At 46.1% G+C, this 19,654-nt stretch overlaps 1 protein-coding gene across 1 annotated transcript in view; it reads right to left on the minus strand.

Annotated features, from left to right (window-relative positions):
- LOC121577441 (phosphatidylinositol phosphatase PTPRQ-like) overlaps window positions 1–15,775 on the minus strand; it is a 51,200-nt gene extending 35,425 nt beyond the window's left edge. Inside the window, exons 1-4 of the mRNA XM_045206491.1 lie at window positions 15,682–15,775; window positions 15,312–15,500; window positions 5,091–5,191; window positions 1,146–1,257 (exon numbers count right to left, since the gene is read on the minus strand). Coding sequence (XP_045062426.1) covers window positions 1,146–1,257; window positions 5,091–5,191; window positions 15,312–15,500; window positions 15,682–15,775 — 496 coding nt within the window. The remainder of the gene's footprint in view (window positions 1–1,145; window positions 1,258–5,090; window positions 5,192–15,311; window positions 15,501–15,681) is intronic.
- Window positions 15,776–19,654: the final 3,879 nt, after the last annotated feature.

The raw sequence follows: 19,654 nt of genomic DNA on the forward strand, positions 1-19,654 counted from the left end.
GTGAGAGCCAGAAATCTTGCTTGTTTGTAGGTGACCAAATACTTATTTTCCACCATAATTTGCAAATAAATTCATTAAAAATCCTACAATGTGATTTTCTGGAGAAAAAAAATCTCAATTTGTCTGTCATAGTTGACGTGTACATATGATGAAAATTACAGGCCTCTCTCATCTTTTTAAGTGGGAGAACTTGCACAATTGGTGGCTGACTAAATACTTTTTTCCCCCACTGTAGCCTTTCATTGATCAAATTACATTCCTAACAAAATTCAGAATTTTATGCTGTGAGAATAACATATGACATTTTGAGTAAATGTGTGTGTGTGTATGTGTGTGTTTGCACACGCATGTGTGCGGATGTGGGTGTGTGAAAGAAAAAAGATAGGTTTGAAATATAGCTCACCCGTTCCTCTTTTCTACAAACATAATTGTTCATGGCTACTCACATAATTCAAACATTTACAAAGAAAATTCCAAGATTTTAAATTTTTACTTTCACCTATGAAAAACATACATTCAGTCACCTCAATTTTTTGTCATGCTGACATGAGTTGACCAGGTGGATGTGTTCTTTCAAAAAATGCACACATTTTAACCTTAAAAATATTACGCAGGTCCTTTTAGATTGGGAATAATTAGAACTATGACATCCAACCGATGAGACAACCAACCCCGGTCTCCCCTACTCTTGTTGCAGATACTGTTGTTGTTTTGTTTGGTATTGGGTCAACCAACTGGGTGTGTGTGTGTGTGTGTGTGTGTGTGTGTGTGTGTATGTGACCAGCTTGCTCTATTCTGGTAAATAGACCCTCAGAGCTCTGACATTTACTACAGCATCATTCATCCTGCTTAGCATGGCTACAGTTACCCCGCACGCACGCACGCACGCACGCACGCACGCACGCACGCACGCACGCACGCACGCACGCACGCACACACACACACACACACACACACACACACACACACACACACACACACACACACACACACACACACACACACACACACACACACAATAAAACATTATCAGCAGAGGGCAGCAGCAGAACAGACCCAACGATTCCTCAGAGCACTATCAGTTCGGCTGTCACACATTCAAGTGTTTGTGTATGTGTGTGTTTGTGTGTGTGTTTGTGTCTCACCGGTTTCGTTGGTGTTGATAATGCGGCTGACCGGAGGGCTGAGGTTGGAGGAGGATGCGGCGGTCACCATGACCGTAAACGCTGTTCGAGAACTCAGACTGGATACATCAGCCTGATGAGGGACCGCATGGTCAGAACATGACCACAGCAGAACTATGCGGTTGCAGATGTTTGTGTGTTTGTGTGTTTGTGTGTGTTTGTGTTTGTGTTTGTGTGTGTGTGTGTGTGTGTGTGTGTGTGTGTGTGTGTGTGTGTGTGTGTGTGTGTGTGTGTGTGTGTGTGTGTGGTGGCAGTCTAACCTGTGTGTGTGTGTATCCCAGATAGAAGGTGATGATCAGGAGCCGAGTGAGGGCCATGATGCAGTTAGCCCAGTTAGCTGGTCAGAGGCAGCAGGTTAGAAAGGAAGAGGCCGTGTTAGCGTCCAGTGGTAGCCATTATCTAAAGATTCTAGATTAGAGGGCTTAGTTCAGAGTTGGTAGTTAGCGTGAAGTTTGCAGTTCTTCAGTCCAGTGTTGTCAGCAGGTTATAGCAGTTTAGATCTTAGAGCATAAGTCCATGCCGAAACAGTTAGAGCAGGTAAGTTACAGCAGCAGTACTAGTTGAGGGTAGCAACAGGTTGGCTACAGCAGTAGTAGTTATAGTCCAGCTATGGTAGTAACCCAGTGGTCAGCCGGTTAGGGTCAGAGAGAGGCAGGGCAGTGTGTCCACCATAACTCCATGCAGTCTCTCTCTCTCTCTCTCTCTCTCTCTCTCTCAGGAGAGCAGCTTCACTGAATAAATTATTCAAGGTTGAGCTCAGGAGGTCTACCTAATAAATAATGAGCTCTATTACTCAACCTGTGTGTGTGTGTTAGGTTACATTGGGGGTTATCTGACACCTGGCTGCTGAGCAGGGTCAGGAAGGGGTGGGGTCTGGGGGAGGTATGTGCTAGTATGTTTGTGTGTGTCTCCATAACTCACTTGTGTTGATGTTAACAGAAGCAGGTTAACTTCTCATCTCCACTGCTACTGTGTAATGTTGTGGAAAATAACCACTATACTTTATTACAAATAAGGTCTTACAGAGTTTTTGTTGCATCAAGAAATGACTTTATTAAAATTTCAACAAAGCCGATACCAGTCTGCAGAGTGGCACACATCCTTATGGTCTCCCTCCAGCTTATATAGTCCTCTTCAGTTTTCCCGCTCTTTTATTGCTCCACACCCACTTTCTTTGTCCCTGAGGACGGCTGAACTATTACTCCAACCAATCACTCGCTCCCCTGTCTTGCACACACACTCATGTTTAGTTTAAACATGACAAGGCCCTAAATTACACAAACCTCACCCCCTCATGCTGTAATCAATCAAGAAGATACCAAGGAGAGAAAGGTCTAGCCCAAACTCTATTCAACCCTGGTGCCGCTCCCTTGACTGTGTTTGAAGAGAGAGACAAAAGGCCACAAGCTAGTTTCAGTCTCTCATCAGATAAGACAGACATGGATTTAAGTAAGAGCAAGCAATCTGACCCTAGGGCAGATTTCCTCTCTACTCCCCCACGCAGTGAAATTAAATGACCCAATACAATTGCTGGCCCAGTAACAAACAATTCTAACTTTATGCTCTTGATTAACCCAGTTCTACCTCATAGTCTATTAAAATCTACAGTTCATTAATAATAATTCACCACAGTAATGGCTTCCTTGTGTTTGTGTGTGTGTGTGTGTGGTAGACAGAGACAGTTCCTTGGATGAGCAACAGGCTGACAAGGTACTGGTCCACACACCCATCTGACTGCTCCCAACGCAGAGAGAAGTTCTGAGCAGACACACTCACCACACACACACCCCGCACACGGCCCGGTACTAAGGGAGAGAGAGAGAGAGATGGAGGTAGGGACAGAGAGAGATAGAAGTCTTATATACACATGTATAACTTATTGAGTGACCCATGGTTAAAATCAGGGAAGTTGTGGCTGAGTTGCGGTCATAGAGCGGTCATAGAGTAATATATACTGAACAAAAATATAAACGCAACACATAAAGTGTTGGTCCCATGTTTCATGAGCTGAAATAAAAGATCCCAGAAATGTTTCATACACACAAAAAGCTTACTTCTCTAAAATGTTGTGCACACATTTGTTTACATCCCTGTTAGTGAGCATTTCTCCTTTGCCAAAATAATCCATCCACCTGGCAGGTGTGGCATATCAAGAAACTGATTAAACAGCATGATCATTACACATAATGTTAATTTCTCTACCATAAGCCATTGTTTTAGAGAATTTGGCAGTCCGTCCAACCGGCCTCACAACCGCAGACCACATGTAACCACGCCAACCCAGGACCTCCACATCCGGCTTCTTCACCTGCGGGATCATCTGAGACCAGCCACCTGGACAGCTGATGAAACTGAGGAGTATTTCTGTCTGTAATAAAGCCCTTTTGTGGGGAAAAACTCATTCTGACTGGCTGGGCCTGGCTTTCCAGTCGGTGGGCCTGGCTGCCAAGTGGGTGCGCCCCTGCCCAGTCATGTGAAATTCATAGATTAGGGCCTAAAGAATGATTTAAATTGACTGATTTCTTTATATGAACTGTAACTCAGTAAAATCGTTGAAATTGTTGCATGTTGCGTTTATATTTTTGTTCAGTAATAGTTGTGTTGCACTCAGGTACCTGTGGTTACGGTCAGGGAGGCTGCTGTCCCTGCCTCTCCTCGTCTGATGCGCTCCACGCTCATGTTGTAGCTACAGCCGTGCTTCAACCCGGTTACCATAGCAACCAGCGTCTCCCTCGAGACCACTAGCATGTGTGAATGCAAGCCATTTCCCACAGCTTCCCTGTGGAAGTCAAACTGGCCAATGACAGTGTCCCACCTCACCATGGCACAGGAAGAGTTAACATGGAGGAGAGCGAGGGAACACACACCAGCCGGGCCTGCAGCACACACACACACGCACACATTAGTATAACGTCTCATCTGCCTCATCTCACACTCAGCTCTGTCTCAGTCTCTGACTCTCCACATAGCTGAGGGTCAAAGGTTACTACTAGGAACTCTGATATGGCCCTGATATGGCTAGCCACATTTAGAGCCACAGAGGTTGATTTGTGTGTTTGTGTTTGTTTGTGTGTCTTACGTGTGGAGAACTGTGTAATGACAGGCTGGCTGGTGTCTGATCCCAGCAGGCTAAGGATGGTGATGTCATAATCTGATCGTGGGGTCAAACCTCCGACCTGGAGACTGTTGCTATGGACCACCATCTCACAACATGACTACTTGTCCCCTGACGGACACAACAGCAGCTAAGAAGAACACACACACACAATCGGACAAAACATTAGGGGACAAAATCAAATGTTGGAGTTTGTTGGTGTTTGTTGGACAAAGTTTTGTTTGGGCAGTGACAAACCCCAAATGAACGACACAGAGAGAACAGCATTTCTGTTTTATCTGGACAGAATAAAGCAGTAAGTCTGTGTCTGTGTCTGTGTGTACATGCGTGCGTGCGTGTATAGTGCTTGGTCATTCTCCCTGGCGGTGGCTGTGGGGAGGGGGGTCATACATCTTTAAAGGGCCGGTAACCAGAGACAATCTGCGCTGACAACAGTCACTAGGCAACCACCAGGTGAGTGTGTTCTCTGGAGTGTTTCTTGACCCCCCTGTCCTGCTTCATCTTACGAAGAACTCATTCTCTGTGTGTTAGTGTGTGAGAGAGAGTGTTGACTGTGTGTTTGTGCATTTGTGTGTGCATGTGTGTATGTAAAGGGCTTATTATGAATGGGTATACTGAGACAGTTGTTGCTAACGATTTGCCATTGCTAATGATTTGTCAGGGGATGGAAAATTACAAATTATGGAGAAAATAGGAAAGGAAAGGAAAGGAAAGGAGAGGAGAAGAAAATAGGAGAGAGGGAGAGAGGAGAGAGGAGAGAGAGTAAGGGAGAGGATAGGACTGTGTCCTACCTTGTACCTCTTCATGCCCCCTGCGGTGGCTCCCCAGCTCACAAACACTGATGAGGTCACATCCTCTTCCACCAGCAGCACTTCCTGTGGGGCTCCTGGGACTAGAGAGAAACACCAATCAGAACATCTGTTGTCATATCAGTCAATCAACATACCCCTCGCCGCTCTCAACCAGTCTTAATAAATCGTACTGGGTTCGTTGTATGTGGGTAATAAGTAGTGTGTGTGATGTGTTGTGGAGGTATGTAGAGCACGGCGCTTGTAACGCTAAGGTAGTGGGTTCGATCCCCGGGACCACCCATACACAAAAAAAAATGTATGCACGCATGACTGTAAGTCACTTTGGACAAAAGCGTCTGCTAAATGGCATATTATTATTATTATCATATTATTACTGGGAGCTAACATACACACACGCACACACATGCACACGCACACACACACACACACACACACACACACACACACACACACACACACACACACACACACACACACACACACACACACACACACACAGATCAAGCAAAGCCAGGGAGACAGGTGTGTTTGTGTGTGTGTGTTTGTGTGTACCTGTAGTGGCGTTGAGTGTGACGGGGGGCTGTCTATGAAGGACTCATTCTCCGTCGTCAGAAAGAAGTGGTACAGGCTGCTTGGTAGCAACCCAAAGAATACTGCCCTCGGAACACACACCTTCTGTACATATTAACATATTATATAGATATGCGACCACGTGTGTGTATGTGGTCGAGTATCTATATAATGTGTGTGCATCTCACATGAGATGACACTGCAGAGATGGATAGTTGCCGTCTTACAGGCTCCTGACCAATTCTGTTCTTTTGTGTGTGTGTTTTTTACGCTGATCTTAATTTTTTGGGTACTTCCGCCATCATTTCCTATGACCGAAAACAGCTTCTGGACATCAGAACAGCGATCACTAACCTCGATTTGGATGAAGACATCTTCTTCAACGAGTCAGCAGGTGTGGATGTACTGCTCATCCCAGACCAGGCCCTAATCTCCGGGACTCCAAAGAGGAAGAGACGGCGCAAGAGAGAAAAATTAGCGGTCTCCCTGATGAGACTACGACGGTGAGTAAATAAACCGCCTCCACCCTCCGTTCTATTGGCGAAACGTATAATAACTAGAGAACAAACTGGAAGAGCTCCGTTCAAGACTATCCTATCAACGGGACCTGAAGAACTGTAATATCCTATGTTTCTCGGCGTCGTGGCTGAACAAGGACATGGACTGAACAAAAATAGAAACGCAACATGCATCAATTTAAAAGATTTTACTGAGTTACAGTTCAAATAAGAACATCTGTCAATTGAAATAAATAAATTAGGCCCGAATCTATGGATTTCACATGACTGGGAATACAGATATGCATCTGTTGGTCAAAGATACCTCAAAAAAATTATAGGGGCATGGAAAACACCAGAAAACCAGTCAGTATCTGGTGTGACCTCCATTTGCCTCATGCAGTGCAACATATCTCCTTCGCATAGAGTTGATCAGGCTGTTGATTGTGGCCTGTGGAATGTTGTCTGACTCCTCTTCAATGGCTGTGCGAAGTTGCTGGATATTGGCGGGAACTGGAACACGCTGTTGTACACGTCGATCCAGAGCATCCCAAACATGCTCAATTGGTGACATGTCTGGTGAGTATGCAGGCCATTGAAGAACTGGGACATTTTCAGCTTCCAGGAATTGTGTACAGATCCTTGCGACATGGGGCCGTACATTATCATGCTGAAACATGAGGTGATGGCAACGGATGAATAGCACAACAATGGGCCTCAGGATCTCGTCACAGTGCATTCAAATTGCCATTGGTAAAATGCAATTGTGTTCATTGTTCGTTGTCCATAGCTTATGCCTGCCCATACCATAACCCCACCGCCACCATGGGGCACTCTATTCACAACATTGACACCAGCAAACCGCTCGCCCACACAACTCCATACATGTGGTCTGCAGTTGTGAGGCCGGTTGGACGTTCTGCCAAATTCTCTAAAACGACATTGGAGGTAGAGAAATGAACATGAATTTATCTGGCAACAGCTCTGGTGGACATTCCTGAGGTCAGCATGCCAATTGCACGCTCCCTCAAAACTTGTGACATCTGTGGCATTGTGCTGTGTTAAAAAACTGCACATTTTAGAGTGGCCTTTTTCTGTCCCCAGCACAAGGTGCACCTGTGTAATGATCATGATGTTTAATCAGCTTCTTGATATGCCACACATGTCAGGTGGATGTATTATCTTGGCAAAGGAGAAATGCTCACTAACAGGGACGTAAACTAATTTGTACACAAGATTGGAGAGAAATAAGCTTTTTGTGCATATGGAACATTTCTGGGATCTTTTATTTCAGCTCATGAAACACGGGACCAACACATGAAATGTTGCGTTTATATTTTTGTTCAGTATTAGCTGTTTTTTCTATGCATCATCAAGACCGAACGGCAGCTACGGGTAAGGTTAAGCGAAGAGGTGTGTGTCTCTTTGTTAACAACAGCTGGTGAGCGATCTCTAATGTTAAGGAACTCTCAAGGTTTTGCTCACCTGAGCTAGAGTACCTAATGATAAACTTCAGACCATACTATTTACCAATAGAGTTTTCATCTATATTTTTTGTAGCTGTCTATTTACCACCACAAACCGATGCTGGCAGTAAGACCGCAGTCAACGAGCTGTATAGGGCCATAAGCAAACAACTAATTGTTCACCCAGAGGCGGCACTCCTAGTGGCCGGTGATTTTAATGCAGGGAAACTGTCTTACCTCATTTTTATGTTACAGCATGTCACCTGTGCAACTATAGGCGAAAAAACTCTAGATGAACTCTAGAAACTCCACACACAGAAATGCATAAAAAACTCTCGCTCGCCCTCCATATGGCAAATCTGACCATAACTCTATCCTCCTGATTCCTGCTTAAAAGCAAAAACTCAAACAGGAAGTACCAGTGACGCGATCAATACAGAAGTGGTCAGATTAAGTGGATGCTAAGCTACAGGACCGTTTCGCTAGCACAGACTGGAATATGTTCCGGGATTCATCCGATAACATTGAGGAGTTTACCACATCAGTCACCGGCTTCATTAATAAGTGCATCAACGATGTCATTCCCACAGTGACCGTACTTATATTTCCCAACCAGAAGCCATGGTTAACAGGCAACATCACACTGAGCTAAAGGCTAGAGCTGCCGCTTTCAAGGAGCAGGACACTAATCCGGACGCTTATAAGAAATCCTGCTATGAACTCCGACGAGCCATCAAACAGTCAAAACGTCCATACAGGACTAAGATCGAATCCTCTGATGCTTGCTGGATGTGGCAGGGTTTGAAAACAATCGTAGATTACAAAGGGAAACCCAGCTGCGAGCTACCCAGTGACGCGAGCCTACCAGACAAGCTAAATTCCTTCTATGATTGCTTTGAGGCAAGCAACACTGAACCATGCATAAGAGCACCAGCTGTTCCGGACGACTGTGTGATCTCACTCTCCGTAGCCAATGTGAATAATACTTTTAAACAGGTTAACATTCACAAGGCCGGAGGGCCAGACAGATTACCAGGACACGTATTCAGAGACACGTATTCATTCTCTAATACCTACATGTTTCAAGCAGACCACCATAGTCCCTGTGCCCAGGAACGCCAAGGTAACCCGTCTAAATGACTATCGCCCTGTAGCACTCACATCTGTAGCCATGAAATGCTTTGAAAAACTGGTCCTGGCTCACATCAACACCATCATCCTAGACACCCTGGACCCACTCCAATTTGCATACCGCCCCAACGGATCCACAGATGACGCCCTCTACCACCTGGACAAGAGGAACACCTATGTAAGACTATAGCTCAGCATTGACTATAGCTCAGCGTTCAACACCATAGTGACAGGCCGCCCCAAGGTGGTGAGGGTCGGCAACAACACATCCGCTACGCTGACCTTCAAAACGGGGGTGCGTGCTTAAGTCCCTCCTGTACTCTCTGGTCACTCACGACTGTGCTGATGACACAACGGTGGTTGGCCTGATCACCGACGACGATGAGACAGCTTATAGGGAGCAGGTCAGTGACCTGGAAATTATCATGGTCCACTCCACACACACCAACACAGTCGTGAAGAATGCACAACAACGCCTCTATCCCCTCAGGAGGCTGAAAAGATTCGACATGGGCCCTCAGATCCTCAAAAAGTTATACAGCTGCACCATTGAGAGCACCTTGACTGACTGCATCACTGCTTGGTATGGCAACTGATTGGCATCTGACTGCAGGGCGCTACAGAGGGTAGAACATACGGCCCAGTATATCACTGGGGCCGAGCTCCCTGCTATCCAGGACCTCTATACTAGGCTGTGTCAGAGGAAGGCCCTAAAAATTGTCAAAGATTCCAGCCACGCAAGTCATAAACTGTTTTCTCTGCTATCGCACAGCAAGCAGTACAGATGCACCAAGTCTGGAACCAACAGGACCCTGAACAGCTTCTACACCAAGCCACAAGACTGCTAAATTGTTAGTTAAATAGTTAACCAATAGCTACCCGGACTATCTGCATTGACCCTTTTTGCGTTAACTCTTTTGACTCATCACATACGTTGCTGCTACTCTTTATTATCTATCCTGTTGCATAGTCACTTTACCTATATGTACATTTCTACCTCAATTACCTTGTACCCCTGCACATCGACTCGGTCCTGGTACCCTGTGTAGCAGATTTTCCCCCAACATCGGATACTCTCTAGCGGTTGGAGGACTAAATCACCTCGAGCTCAACATTTAAATGGACTGGAAAATAACGGTACGTTATAGACACCCTTCTAGCTAGCTGACCACCATTTTTCATTGCAATTTATGTAGGTTAAGTTAGGTTTTGAGAGTTTTCAAAAAAGTTATATACACATTTTGTGGGACACGCTGTATATTGTAAAATTCGACTGCGCGACAGACCACACAATTTATTATCCAACTTTTTACCTCTGAAATATAGCTGACGGATGTTCTAATGTTGCTAGCTTAGTTGCTAAATGTTGATAGAACTGCTAAGTAAGCAAAAAGGAAATAAATTGTAAGCGTTAGATAATAAATATAATAAAAACAGCTGAATGTTGTCAAGCTTTACCGTATCAAAATTGGAGTCATCTGATGGGGGCGTTTTGCACAATCTGCAAAAATGTATTTTGAACTTTGAACCATAAACTTTTTGACACCTATCACTGTTGGCTATGTTTAATCTTACAACAGCTACATAGAGGCAATATTTACTCAAATGTTACAATGTATGCATCAATATTAAACTAATTGGGACACTAATTTTAATTACAGATAATATCAAACAAAAAACATGAGTACACTTTTAGTTATTGTGAATGCCTTAGCTTTGAAATGTAAATGTTTATACATATTCAGATAGAGTTATCGTTCTAAAATGTGTATAGTATGCCAAGTTATTTAGCTACATGTATTTACCACCACAGCATGGAGAAAGTCAAGAGGAAGCATTGGAGTGAGGTGGACATGTTCCATGCCATGGAGGACTGCGGGGCAGGGATGGGTATCCGCCAGGCTGCCAAGGTTAGGCATCTTTTGTTTTTAGGAGATTACCACGTGTATGTGAATTTTATCTGCTAGTAACAGTTTTTTTTTCTTATCTACCAAGGTGCATGGTGTACCTCGGCAGACCCTGGCGGACAGGCTGAGCGGCCGGGTGACCCATGGTTGTTGCAGTGGACCACCCACATTGCTTGCACCAGAGGATGAAAATTATCTGGTGCAGTACTGTATCTACTGCGCCAGCCATCGGTTCCCCTTCACCAGACAGAGGCTGATGAAATACGCCGACAAAATACGCAGGTTTTTGGTGTTCTATGTGTTTATGTATGTAGAACGCTGGACTGACTGTTCTCAATGTGTGTGATGTAAATGTGGATGTGTATGGTGAAGCCAAAACAAACATTTTCATCCTGGATGGACAATTATATATTCTATTCTATTGTATGTTTCGGCACCCAGGGGATACAATCCCACCACTGGGGAAGAGGTGGTGGGAAATGTTCAGGAGGAGGCACAAGAACCTGAGCATGAGGAGGTCGGACACCCTGGACAGGGGGAGAGCTGAGTGTGCCACACATCCGATGATGGACACCTTCTTCACTTCTTATGAGAAGCACTTGGAGGAGAGTGGGTTGAGTCTGGGTTTTGTAGTGACCAGAGCAGGCACAAAGTGCTGGCTCCCCAGGGCGCAAAACACGTGTACAGCAGGCTCCAGGGACCAAGGAGCACATCACAGTGCTGGCCTGCTTCAATGCAACTGGGGAGGTAGTCCCCCCGTTTATCATCTACCCCAAGTGTTTCCCCGGTGGCCACTACACACTGGAGGCCCCCCACAAGCCTTGTATGGACGGTCAAACAGTGGCTACATTGACGGGGACCTGTTCAGGAAGTGGTTTCAACACTTAATTAAGCATGTAGAGAAGGAGCACCCTCTCCTTCTCCTCTTCAATGGGCACAAGAGCCACATGGACCCAGAGGTGCTCACAGCGGTACTAAGGGAAGGGGTTATACTTCTTTGTCTTCCACCACACTGCACCCATGTCCTGCAGCCGCTGGGCGTGGCATACTTTGGCCCTTTGAAGGCTGAGTTCTCTAAGGTAGCTGGAGACCTTAGCCATTTTGACCACTCCTACATGGTAAACAAATCAGAATTTGCCAGAGTATTCCGCTACCCGTACCAGCGCTGCAAGGACATGTGCTATGTGGTGGAAGTGTTTAAGAAGTGTGGCCTCTTCCCTTTTGACCCTTCAGCCATTGAAGGGTCCCGTTTAATGCCGTCTCGGTCCCTACCGGTTCCCACCACCGCCTCTCCTGGAACCAGCAGCACTGTGCCGTCCATCAGCACCTCCTCCCCAGCGACCACAGGAGGACCCTCAGCCCCTGCTCAAGTCCCAGTCCCTGTCCCAGCCCCTGCTCCAGTCCCAGCCCTAGCTCTAGAAGAGCACCCCCTAATATAGGGGGGGGGGGGGTGGGCTGATACCGCAGGACCTGGGGTACATCCTTACTGTCCTGAAGTATTGGCTAGACGGATACAGAAGACTCCCTGTGGTCACCACATGCCTCACCGGGGAGGAATACATGCGCCAGTGGCAGGAGAGGGGTGAGAAGGAGAGGGCCGAGGCAGAGGAGAAAGAGCGTCGGGCAGCCCTCAGAACACAGAGGGCACAGGAGAGGGCTGCCATGGATGAGACCATTGACGCCATCGCCTCTGCTGGACCCCCCGCTGGAACCACTCCTGACAGCTGCATCACCACTGCCAGTGCCTCCCAGTGTGCAACACCTGTAGGAGCCGCCGGAGTCCCCAGCTGCAGAAGAAGGCCACGTTCCTACTCTCCCGGCCACACCATCGTCGGCCCCTCAACCCCACCATTACAAACACCAGCTCCTCCAAGCCATCGTCGGCGGTTTCGTCCACCACCACCACGATGCACACCACCACCGCTGTCTGTCACCACCAACGCGGCCTCCTCTGGACCAACTGCGTCCTCCGTCTCCCCTGGTCAAACCACCATAGCAGCCTCGTCTGGTGTCCCTGCCCCCTGCAATTTAAAAACAGCCACCTCCACAGGTAAACACATGTTAAATTACGAAAAAATTACTGTTTGTTATCTGTTTTATAAAACTGCAATGTTTAAACTTATTTTTCTCTCTTTACATATCTACAGTCCATAGCACCAGCCCTCAAGTCATGTCCACCTCCTCCAAAACTTCTGCAGCTTCCTCCAGAGGTACTGATGTAAAAAGGTTGAAAAGGGTTTTCATGAAACATGCTCTGTCTAACGTTACTTTTTCTCAAACTACAGCACAGAAAAGGAAGAGAAAAGCTAGCCAACTAGTTAACTATCTAGTAAACACTTCGGATACAACATTTACATTTACATTTTAGTCATTTAGCAGACGCTCTTATCCAGAGCGACTTACAGGAGCAATTAGGGTTAAGTGCCTTGCTCAAGGGCACATTTACGTCATTTAGCAGACGCTCTTATCCAGAGCGACTTACAAATTGGTGCATTCACCCTATAGCCAGTGGGATAACCACTTTACACTTTTTTTTTTTTTTTTTTTTTTTTTTGGGGGGGTAGAAGGATTACTTTATCCTATCCCAGGTATTCCTTAAAGAGGTGGGGTTTCAAATGTCTCCGGAAGGTGGTGAGTGACTCCGCTGTCCTGGCGTCGTGAGGGAGCTTGTTCCACCATTGGGGTGCCAGAGCAGCGAACAGTTTTGACTGGGCTGAGCGGGAACTATGCTTCCGCAGAGGAAGGGGGGCCAGCAGGCCAGAGGTGGATGAACGCAATGCCCTCGTTTGGGTGTAGGGACTGATCAGAGCCCGAAGGTACGGAGGTGCCGTTCCCCTCACTGCTCCATAGGCAAGCACCATGGTCTTGTAACGGATGCGAGCTTCAACTGGAACCCAGTGGAGTGTGCGGAGGAGGGGGGTGACGTGAGAGAACTTGGGAAGGTTGAACACCAGACGGGCTGCGGCATTCTGGATGAGTTGTAGGGGTTTAATGGCACAGGCAGGGAGGCCAGCCAACAGCGAGTTGCAGTAATCCAGACGGGAGATGACAAGTGCCTGGATTAGGACCTGTGCCGCTTCCTGTGTAAGGCAGGGTCGTACTCTCCGAATGTTGTAGAGCATGAACCTGCAGGATCGGGTCACCGCCTTGATGTTAGCGGAGAACGACAGGGTGTTGTCCAGGGTCACGCCAAGGCTCTTCGCACTCTGGGAGGAGGACACAACGGAGTTGTCAACCGTGATGGCGAGATCATGGAACGGGCAGTCCTTCCCCGGGAGGAAGAGCAGCTCCGTCTTGCCAGGGTTCAGCTTGAGGTGGTGATCCGTCATCCATACTGATATGTCAGCCAGACATGCAGAGATGCGATTCGCCACCTGGTTATCAGAAGGGGGAAAGGAGAAGATTAGTTGTGTATCGTCAGCGTACAAGGTTGGTGTCTCTTTTTTGAACAAAATTAAACGGATATATCTTGTAATTGAACAAAATAGTAAGGTGGCCAATAACTGGGGACCGTATGCCGATAATACGGGACGTATTTTTTTGCTAAACCGCTTATCAAAAAGCTGATAATAGTAGTATTTCCACTGAAATGTCAAACATGCTAATTGCTAACCCATTAGCTAACATTTTTTTACGACACCAATAATCACAAAACATTGATGCTTGATCACAAGATAACATTGTTGAAGGTAATATATTTCTTAAATGCTGTTGAATATGCCGATAAAACAGGGTTTCACGCTATATAGCCAAGTTATCTTTACTCATTGGGTATTTTATTCCTGGTGTTATTTTTTTTCTATCATTTCCATTGTTTTCTCTTTGCATTGTTAGGAAGGGCCCAAAAAATGCTGCGTAAGTAAGCATTTCACTCTTAGTCTACACCTGTTGTTTACAAAGCATGTGACAAATAACATTTGATTTGATTTGATACTCGACCACATACACACATATTACACAGGTACTCGACTACATACACACAGTATACATGCACACACACGTTATAAACACTGTGTGGTGACAGTCGAGACAGAGGACTTCATAGTTGTGTCCATGTCCAGGGGCTGGATCCCAAAGCATCTCTACTGACGACTCTGTTACTAAGCCCTCTCTCACACTGCTGGGTGATGGCAGGACTACGCACATGCACACACACAATCAGAAGAGGAGGAGAATAGGAGAATATAAGTGTGTGTGTACTCACGTGTGTGTGTACCTGAGTGTGTGTGTGTGTGTGGTATGGCGTTCCTGTCCTGTGTCGGCTGGTGCTGTAGACACTTAGATGGTACTCCACCCCTGGAGTCAGGCCGCCAACTGGTACTGTGTGCCTACCCGGGGTGAGTGGCGACCACTCATACACACCCTTACACACACACACACACACCCTCACACACTCCCTTACAAACACACACCCTCACTCCGTCACACACACCCAGCACTGGTCTCTGGACATACAGAACCACAGAACTGCTTCCTACTGAGAGAGGGAAAGCTACCTGCACCGGCCCGGGCTCTACACACATCAAACACACACACACACAATGAGAAAGATATACACACAATATTAGAGAGCAAAACCAACATTTCTTGAAACTTCAACTTGAACACACACAGTCTCTGTGGGCCTACCTGTGGTGTATGTGGTGCTGATCTCTTGGCTCTTGTTCCCTCCTCTCACTGAAGCCACACCCAGCTCGTAGGTCTGCCCTGGACTGAACATGCCCAGGACCACACACCTGGACTTATTCACCCAGAGTTCCCTGGGGCGGGCCTGGTTGAGGAGGTGTAGCCTGACATAGTACCCATCAGGTCGTTCACCTGACAGGGTCAGCCAAGACACTGTCAGATTCTCCCCTCTGTTAGAAACATACACACCACCACACACTCAATATATTTATAACACACACAACCACGCAGAAGCACACCTAAAGCATTACACAAACACAAAGTTTTATACCAGTGTGTATCGTCAGTTCCTCCCCTCCACAGCTTTCCACACCATGCTCTGTGACGGAGTCAACTCGGACCATGTACTTCCTGAACCCCTCCAGTCCTCCAATCACAGTTGACCTGGAGCTGCTGGCCACACCCATTCTCCTCTCCTGGCCTGAAGCTACACCCCCCCAGCAAACCAGGAAGCCCCACCGCACAGCATGCTGGGAGTCTGGGGCCGTCCAGCTTACTGTGATCTGACTGGCTGTCACATTGCTAATGGTGACGTTCCGAGGGGGAAGGGGCCGTGTGTGAGTGATGTGCGTGCTCCCAAGGCTCCATGCGGCCCCAGTGAGGTGAGAGGCTCTGAGGGACAGAGAGACACGACCTGCACTTCTTTTCTCCCTTTCTTTCTCCTCTTCCCCATTTTCCTCCCCTTCCTCCACTTCTTGGTATTGGACATAGAGCTGGGGGGCGTGTTGGGAGGAGTTTAAGAACGCGACGTCACTCCAGTGGATATCTGCTTCTCTCTCTGTTCGTGTCAGACAGACATTCTGAGAATGTCCCAATCATCAGTTTTAAATCACAGACTAACACACTCCTCTGTAAGGAGGAAACTAATGTGTCTGACTGTTTAGAAAGCAAACACCATTCATGCTAACACAGCCCATTTCTCTCACTCACACGCTTGTGTGTGTGTGTTACCTTTCTGTCATTGAGAACGGTCCAGAGCAGTAGCAGGTTGTTATGTGTGGTCAGGTAAGACGAGAGGAGGAGGTCTGTATCTGTTTTAAGGTCTTATTATTATTATAAGGTCTACCAGGTGACCTCCTGAAGCCACGCCCATACAGGTTTGCTGGGCGTCACCCCATGACAGGCTCCGCCTACTCACACTGTAGCAGCTCCTTCCACTCGCCAGCCAACCAATAGGACACTGGGCTGAGGAGAGACAATTGTCAACTCCTGGTCAATCTAGACATATAGCAGTCGACATTTATTACATCTATGTGTGTGTGTGCTGTACAGTCAGACACACCATTTTTTTAAATAGCAGGAAGCAGATTATACAGTCAACTTCCCTGCCAGTTCTTGACTATGGTGACACCATTACCAGATTGTAGCCACTACCCGTAAACCTTCAGCCATCAACCTGTACACAAAACTCATCCTCCTAAAACTTGAAAGCATTTTACAGGACAGTACTCATCCCCTTCACTTAAAACTCAGTCACAGAAGCAGCCGGACAAGGGGAAAGATACTTCTTCAAAATAAAATCAAAACGGATAGATATGGGGACTCTTTTATTCCAACAGCCATTAGGCTGTATAATGGATAGTCTGTTGGTCCCTTGAGTATACAGTATATTGCACTTTCACTTTAAATGTGTAGCTATAGAATTTTCAATTAATTATATTGTGTAGTTTTTGTGTTTTCATGCTTTATGTACTGTCTTTTTAAGCACATTACCAAATTAATTTCCCCCTGGTGGGATAATAAAGTTGATCTAAATCTGAATCTGAATCTGATTGGCTGGTCCTCATTAAAGTCCCGTAGATCACTTCATTATTCCCTTTTTGTTTACAAATCTCTAGTACACAAGATTCCAACTTACCTAACTTCACTGTTAAAATATAAAAACATGAAATACCAAACCCGTTAACAAGGTTGGTTAACTCTTGAGGTTCCTCGGGTCTCCACCGAACTAGGTAAATCCGCTTTTAGTTTTAAAGCACCTCATTGCTGGAACCAACTACAAAATACATCACAATTGGATGTTCTGGTGTCGCTCGAGTAATTTCTTATTGAGGAATGTAATGTTTTTCTTGTATATTTATGTTGTGCTGTATTTTACTTGTTTTATATTGTATTAGATTTTAGATTTTGTCTTATGAAATTGTACACTACCAGTCAAAAGTTTGGACACACCTACTCATTCAAGGGTTTTTCTTTATTTTTAAATTTTTTTACATTGTAGAATAACAGTGAAGACATAACAAACATGGAATCATGCAGTAGTTATTTCATAGTTTTGATGTCTTCACTATTATTCTACAATGTAAAAAATAGTAAAAATAAAGAAAAACCCTTGAATGAGTAGGTGTGTCCAAACTTTTGACTGGTACAGTATATGCAGGGCTCCCTTGTGAAAGAGACCCAATATTGACTCCCAGCTTAAATTGGTTTAAGAAAACGATTTAAAAAATACATGTCTCTATGGTTGCGTGCAGTCTCTGGGTGAAGCTGATGTTGAGGTTTGTTAGGAGCGTGGTCAACTCTGCTGTGATGCTGTAGTGTGCTCCAGGCTGCAGACCTTTCCCTGCGTACGAGGAGTTGTGTGTGTGGTCAGTGTGTGTGTGTTCAGTGTGTGTGTATTCAGTGTGTGTGTGTTTGGTGTGTATGTTGTGTAGACTGAGGGCAGTGAGGGTCTGTTGGTTCTGTAGGACAGCAAAGCGCTGGTGGTGGGCACCTCGACACGGAGAGAGGAGAGGGGGACAGGAGCTGCACAGTGCACACATAAACAAACAAACAAACACACGCACACACACACACACACACACACACACACACACACACACACACACACACACACACACACACCTCTGTTACAACCACACAAGTCTAATTGTGAAACAGTAAACCATTCCTTTTCATCCATTATTTGTTACATTCTGTTTTATAACAGGACCATAAAGGTCAGGGGTCAGGGTTAGGCTCACCAATATGAAAGGTCTTAGTCTCCAGTGTGGCGTTGTTTTTGATGGCGTTCAGAGTGATGTCACTTCCTACTGGCTCCTCAGCCAATTGCAGCAGCAGCCTGCAGTCAGGCGAACACTCAGAGCGGCCAATAGGATCAAGCCACACCTGAAGGGGCGGGGACAGAGAGTGGTTTAGTGTTTGCGATATGTCTGAGAAGCAGAGCCTCGTGTGAAGACACGCACAGTCCAATTCAATGTGTGTATGTCGCTCAGCCCAATGTGTTCTTCCCCTGCCGCCCTTTCCTCTTTGTTTGGATAAGAGCAGGTTACTATGACAACCAGGCTTACAGCCACACATAGTGCAACTCCTGAGGAGAGGGGGAGAAAGAGAGGGAGAGAGAAGGATAGGGAGAAAGAATGGGGTGAAAGTCAAGAGTTTAAAGTCGACCAGATAGACAACATTTCATACACCTCAGCCTGTTTGCAGATTCATACTCTAGTGAACTCAGGACCACTCTCTCTCACAGACACGCTCACACACCCACTTTTCAGTCCGGGCTGTAGTGATGCAGTGATATGCTAACCAACTCCACTGCTGTGTGTTCCACACGGCAGATCAAAACAGTCTGTGTGTGTGTGTGAGAGAGTGAGTGTGTGCACACCCAGAGAGTAGTTGAATGTGAGCTAGTGGTCTGTGGAGAATGTAGAGAATGTGAAAAAAATGAATAATTTACTGATCAATCACTAATCATTGATGGATCAATGTGGTTTCCTTTCTCTTCAATACTTCACTTCTTCCTGGTGGAGGTCACTGGTGTTTTACTGATGATGAAGTGTCATTAACATGGCGTATTTACATGGTAATTATACACTGAGTGTACAGAACATTAGGAACACTTGCTCTTTCCATGACATAGACTGACCAGGTGAATCCAGTTGAAAACTATGATCCCTTATTGAAGCATTGGAGTCAACATGGGCCAGCATCCCTGTGGAACGCTTGACACCTTGTAGAATCCATGCCCCGACGAATTGAGGCTATTCTGAGGGCAAAAGGGGGTGCAACTCAATATTAGGAAGATGTTCCTAATGATTTGTACACTCAGTGTATATACACATTGTTACAGACTCCCACACCATAATTACACACTACCAGGCCAGAGAAACACAAACACACATCAGCACTGAACACGCTGAGTCAGCAGGGGAGTGTGTGTGTGTGTGTGTGTGGAGGAGGAGAAGGAGGAAGAGGAGGAGGAGGACGAAGAGGAGGAGGAGGATGGAAAGTTTTTCATTCATGCAAAAAAACACCAACCAGTCAGTCAGACACTGTTGAGTGTTTTA

Source organism: Coregonus clupeaformis, chromosome 23 (genome assembly GCF_020615455.1).
Source record: "Coregonus clupeaformis isolate EN_2021a chromosome 23, ASM2061545v1, whole genome shotgun sequence".
In the NCBI taxonomy this organism is placed as follows: domain Eukaryota; kingdom Metazoa; phylum Chordata; class Actinopteri; order Salmoniformes; family Salmonidae; genus Coregonus; species Coregonus clupeaformis.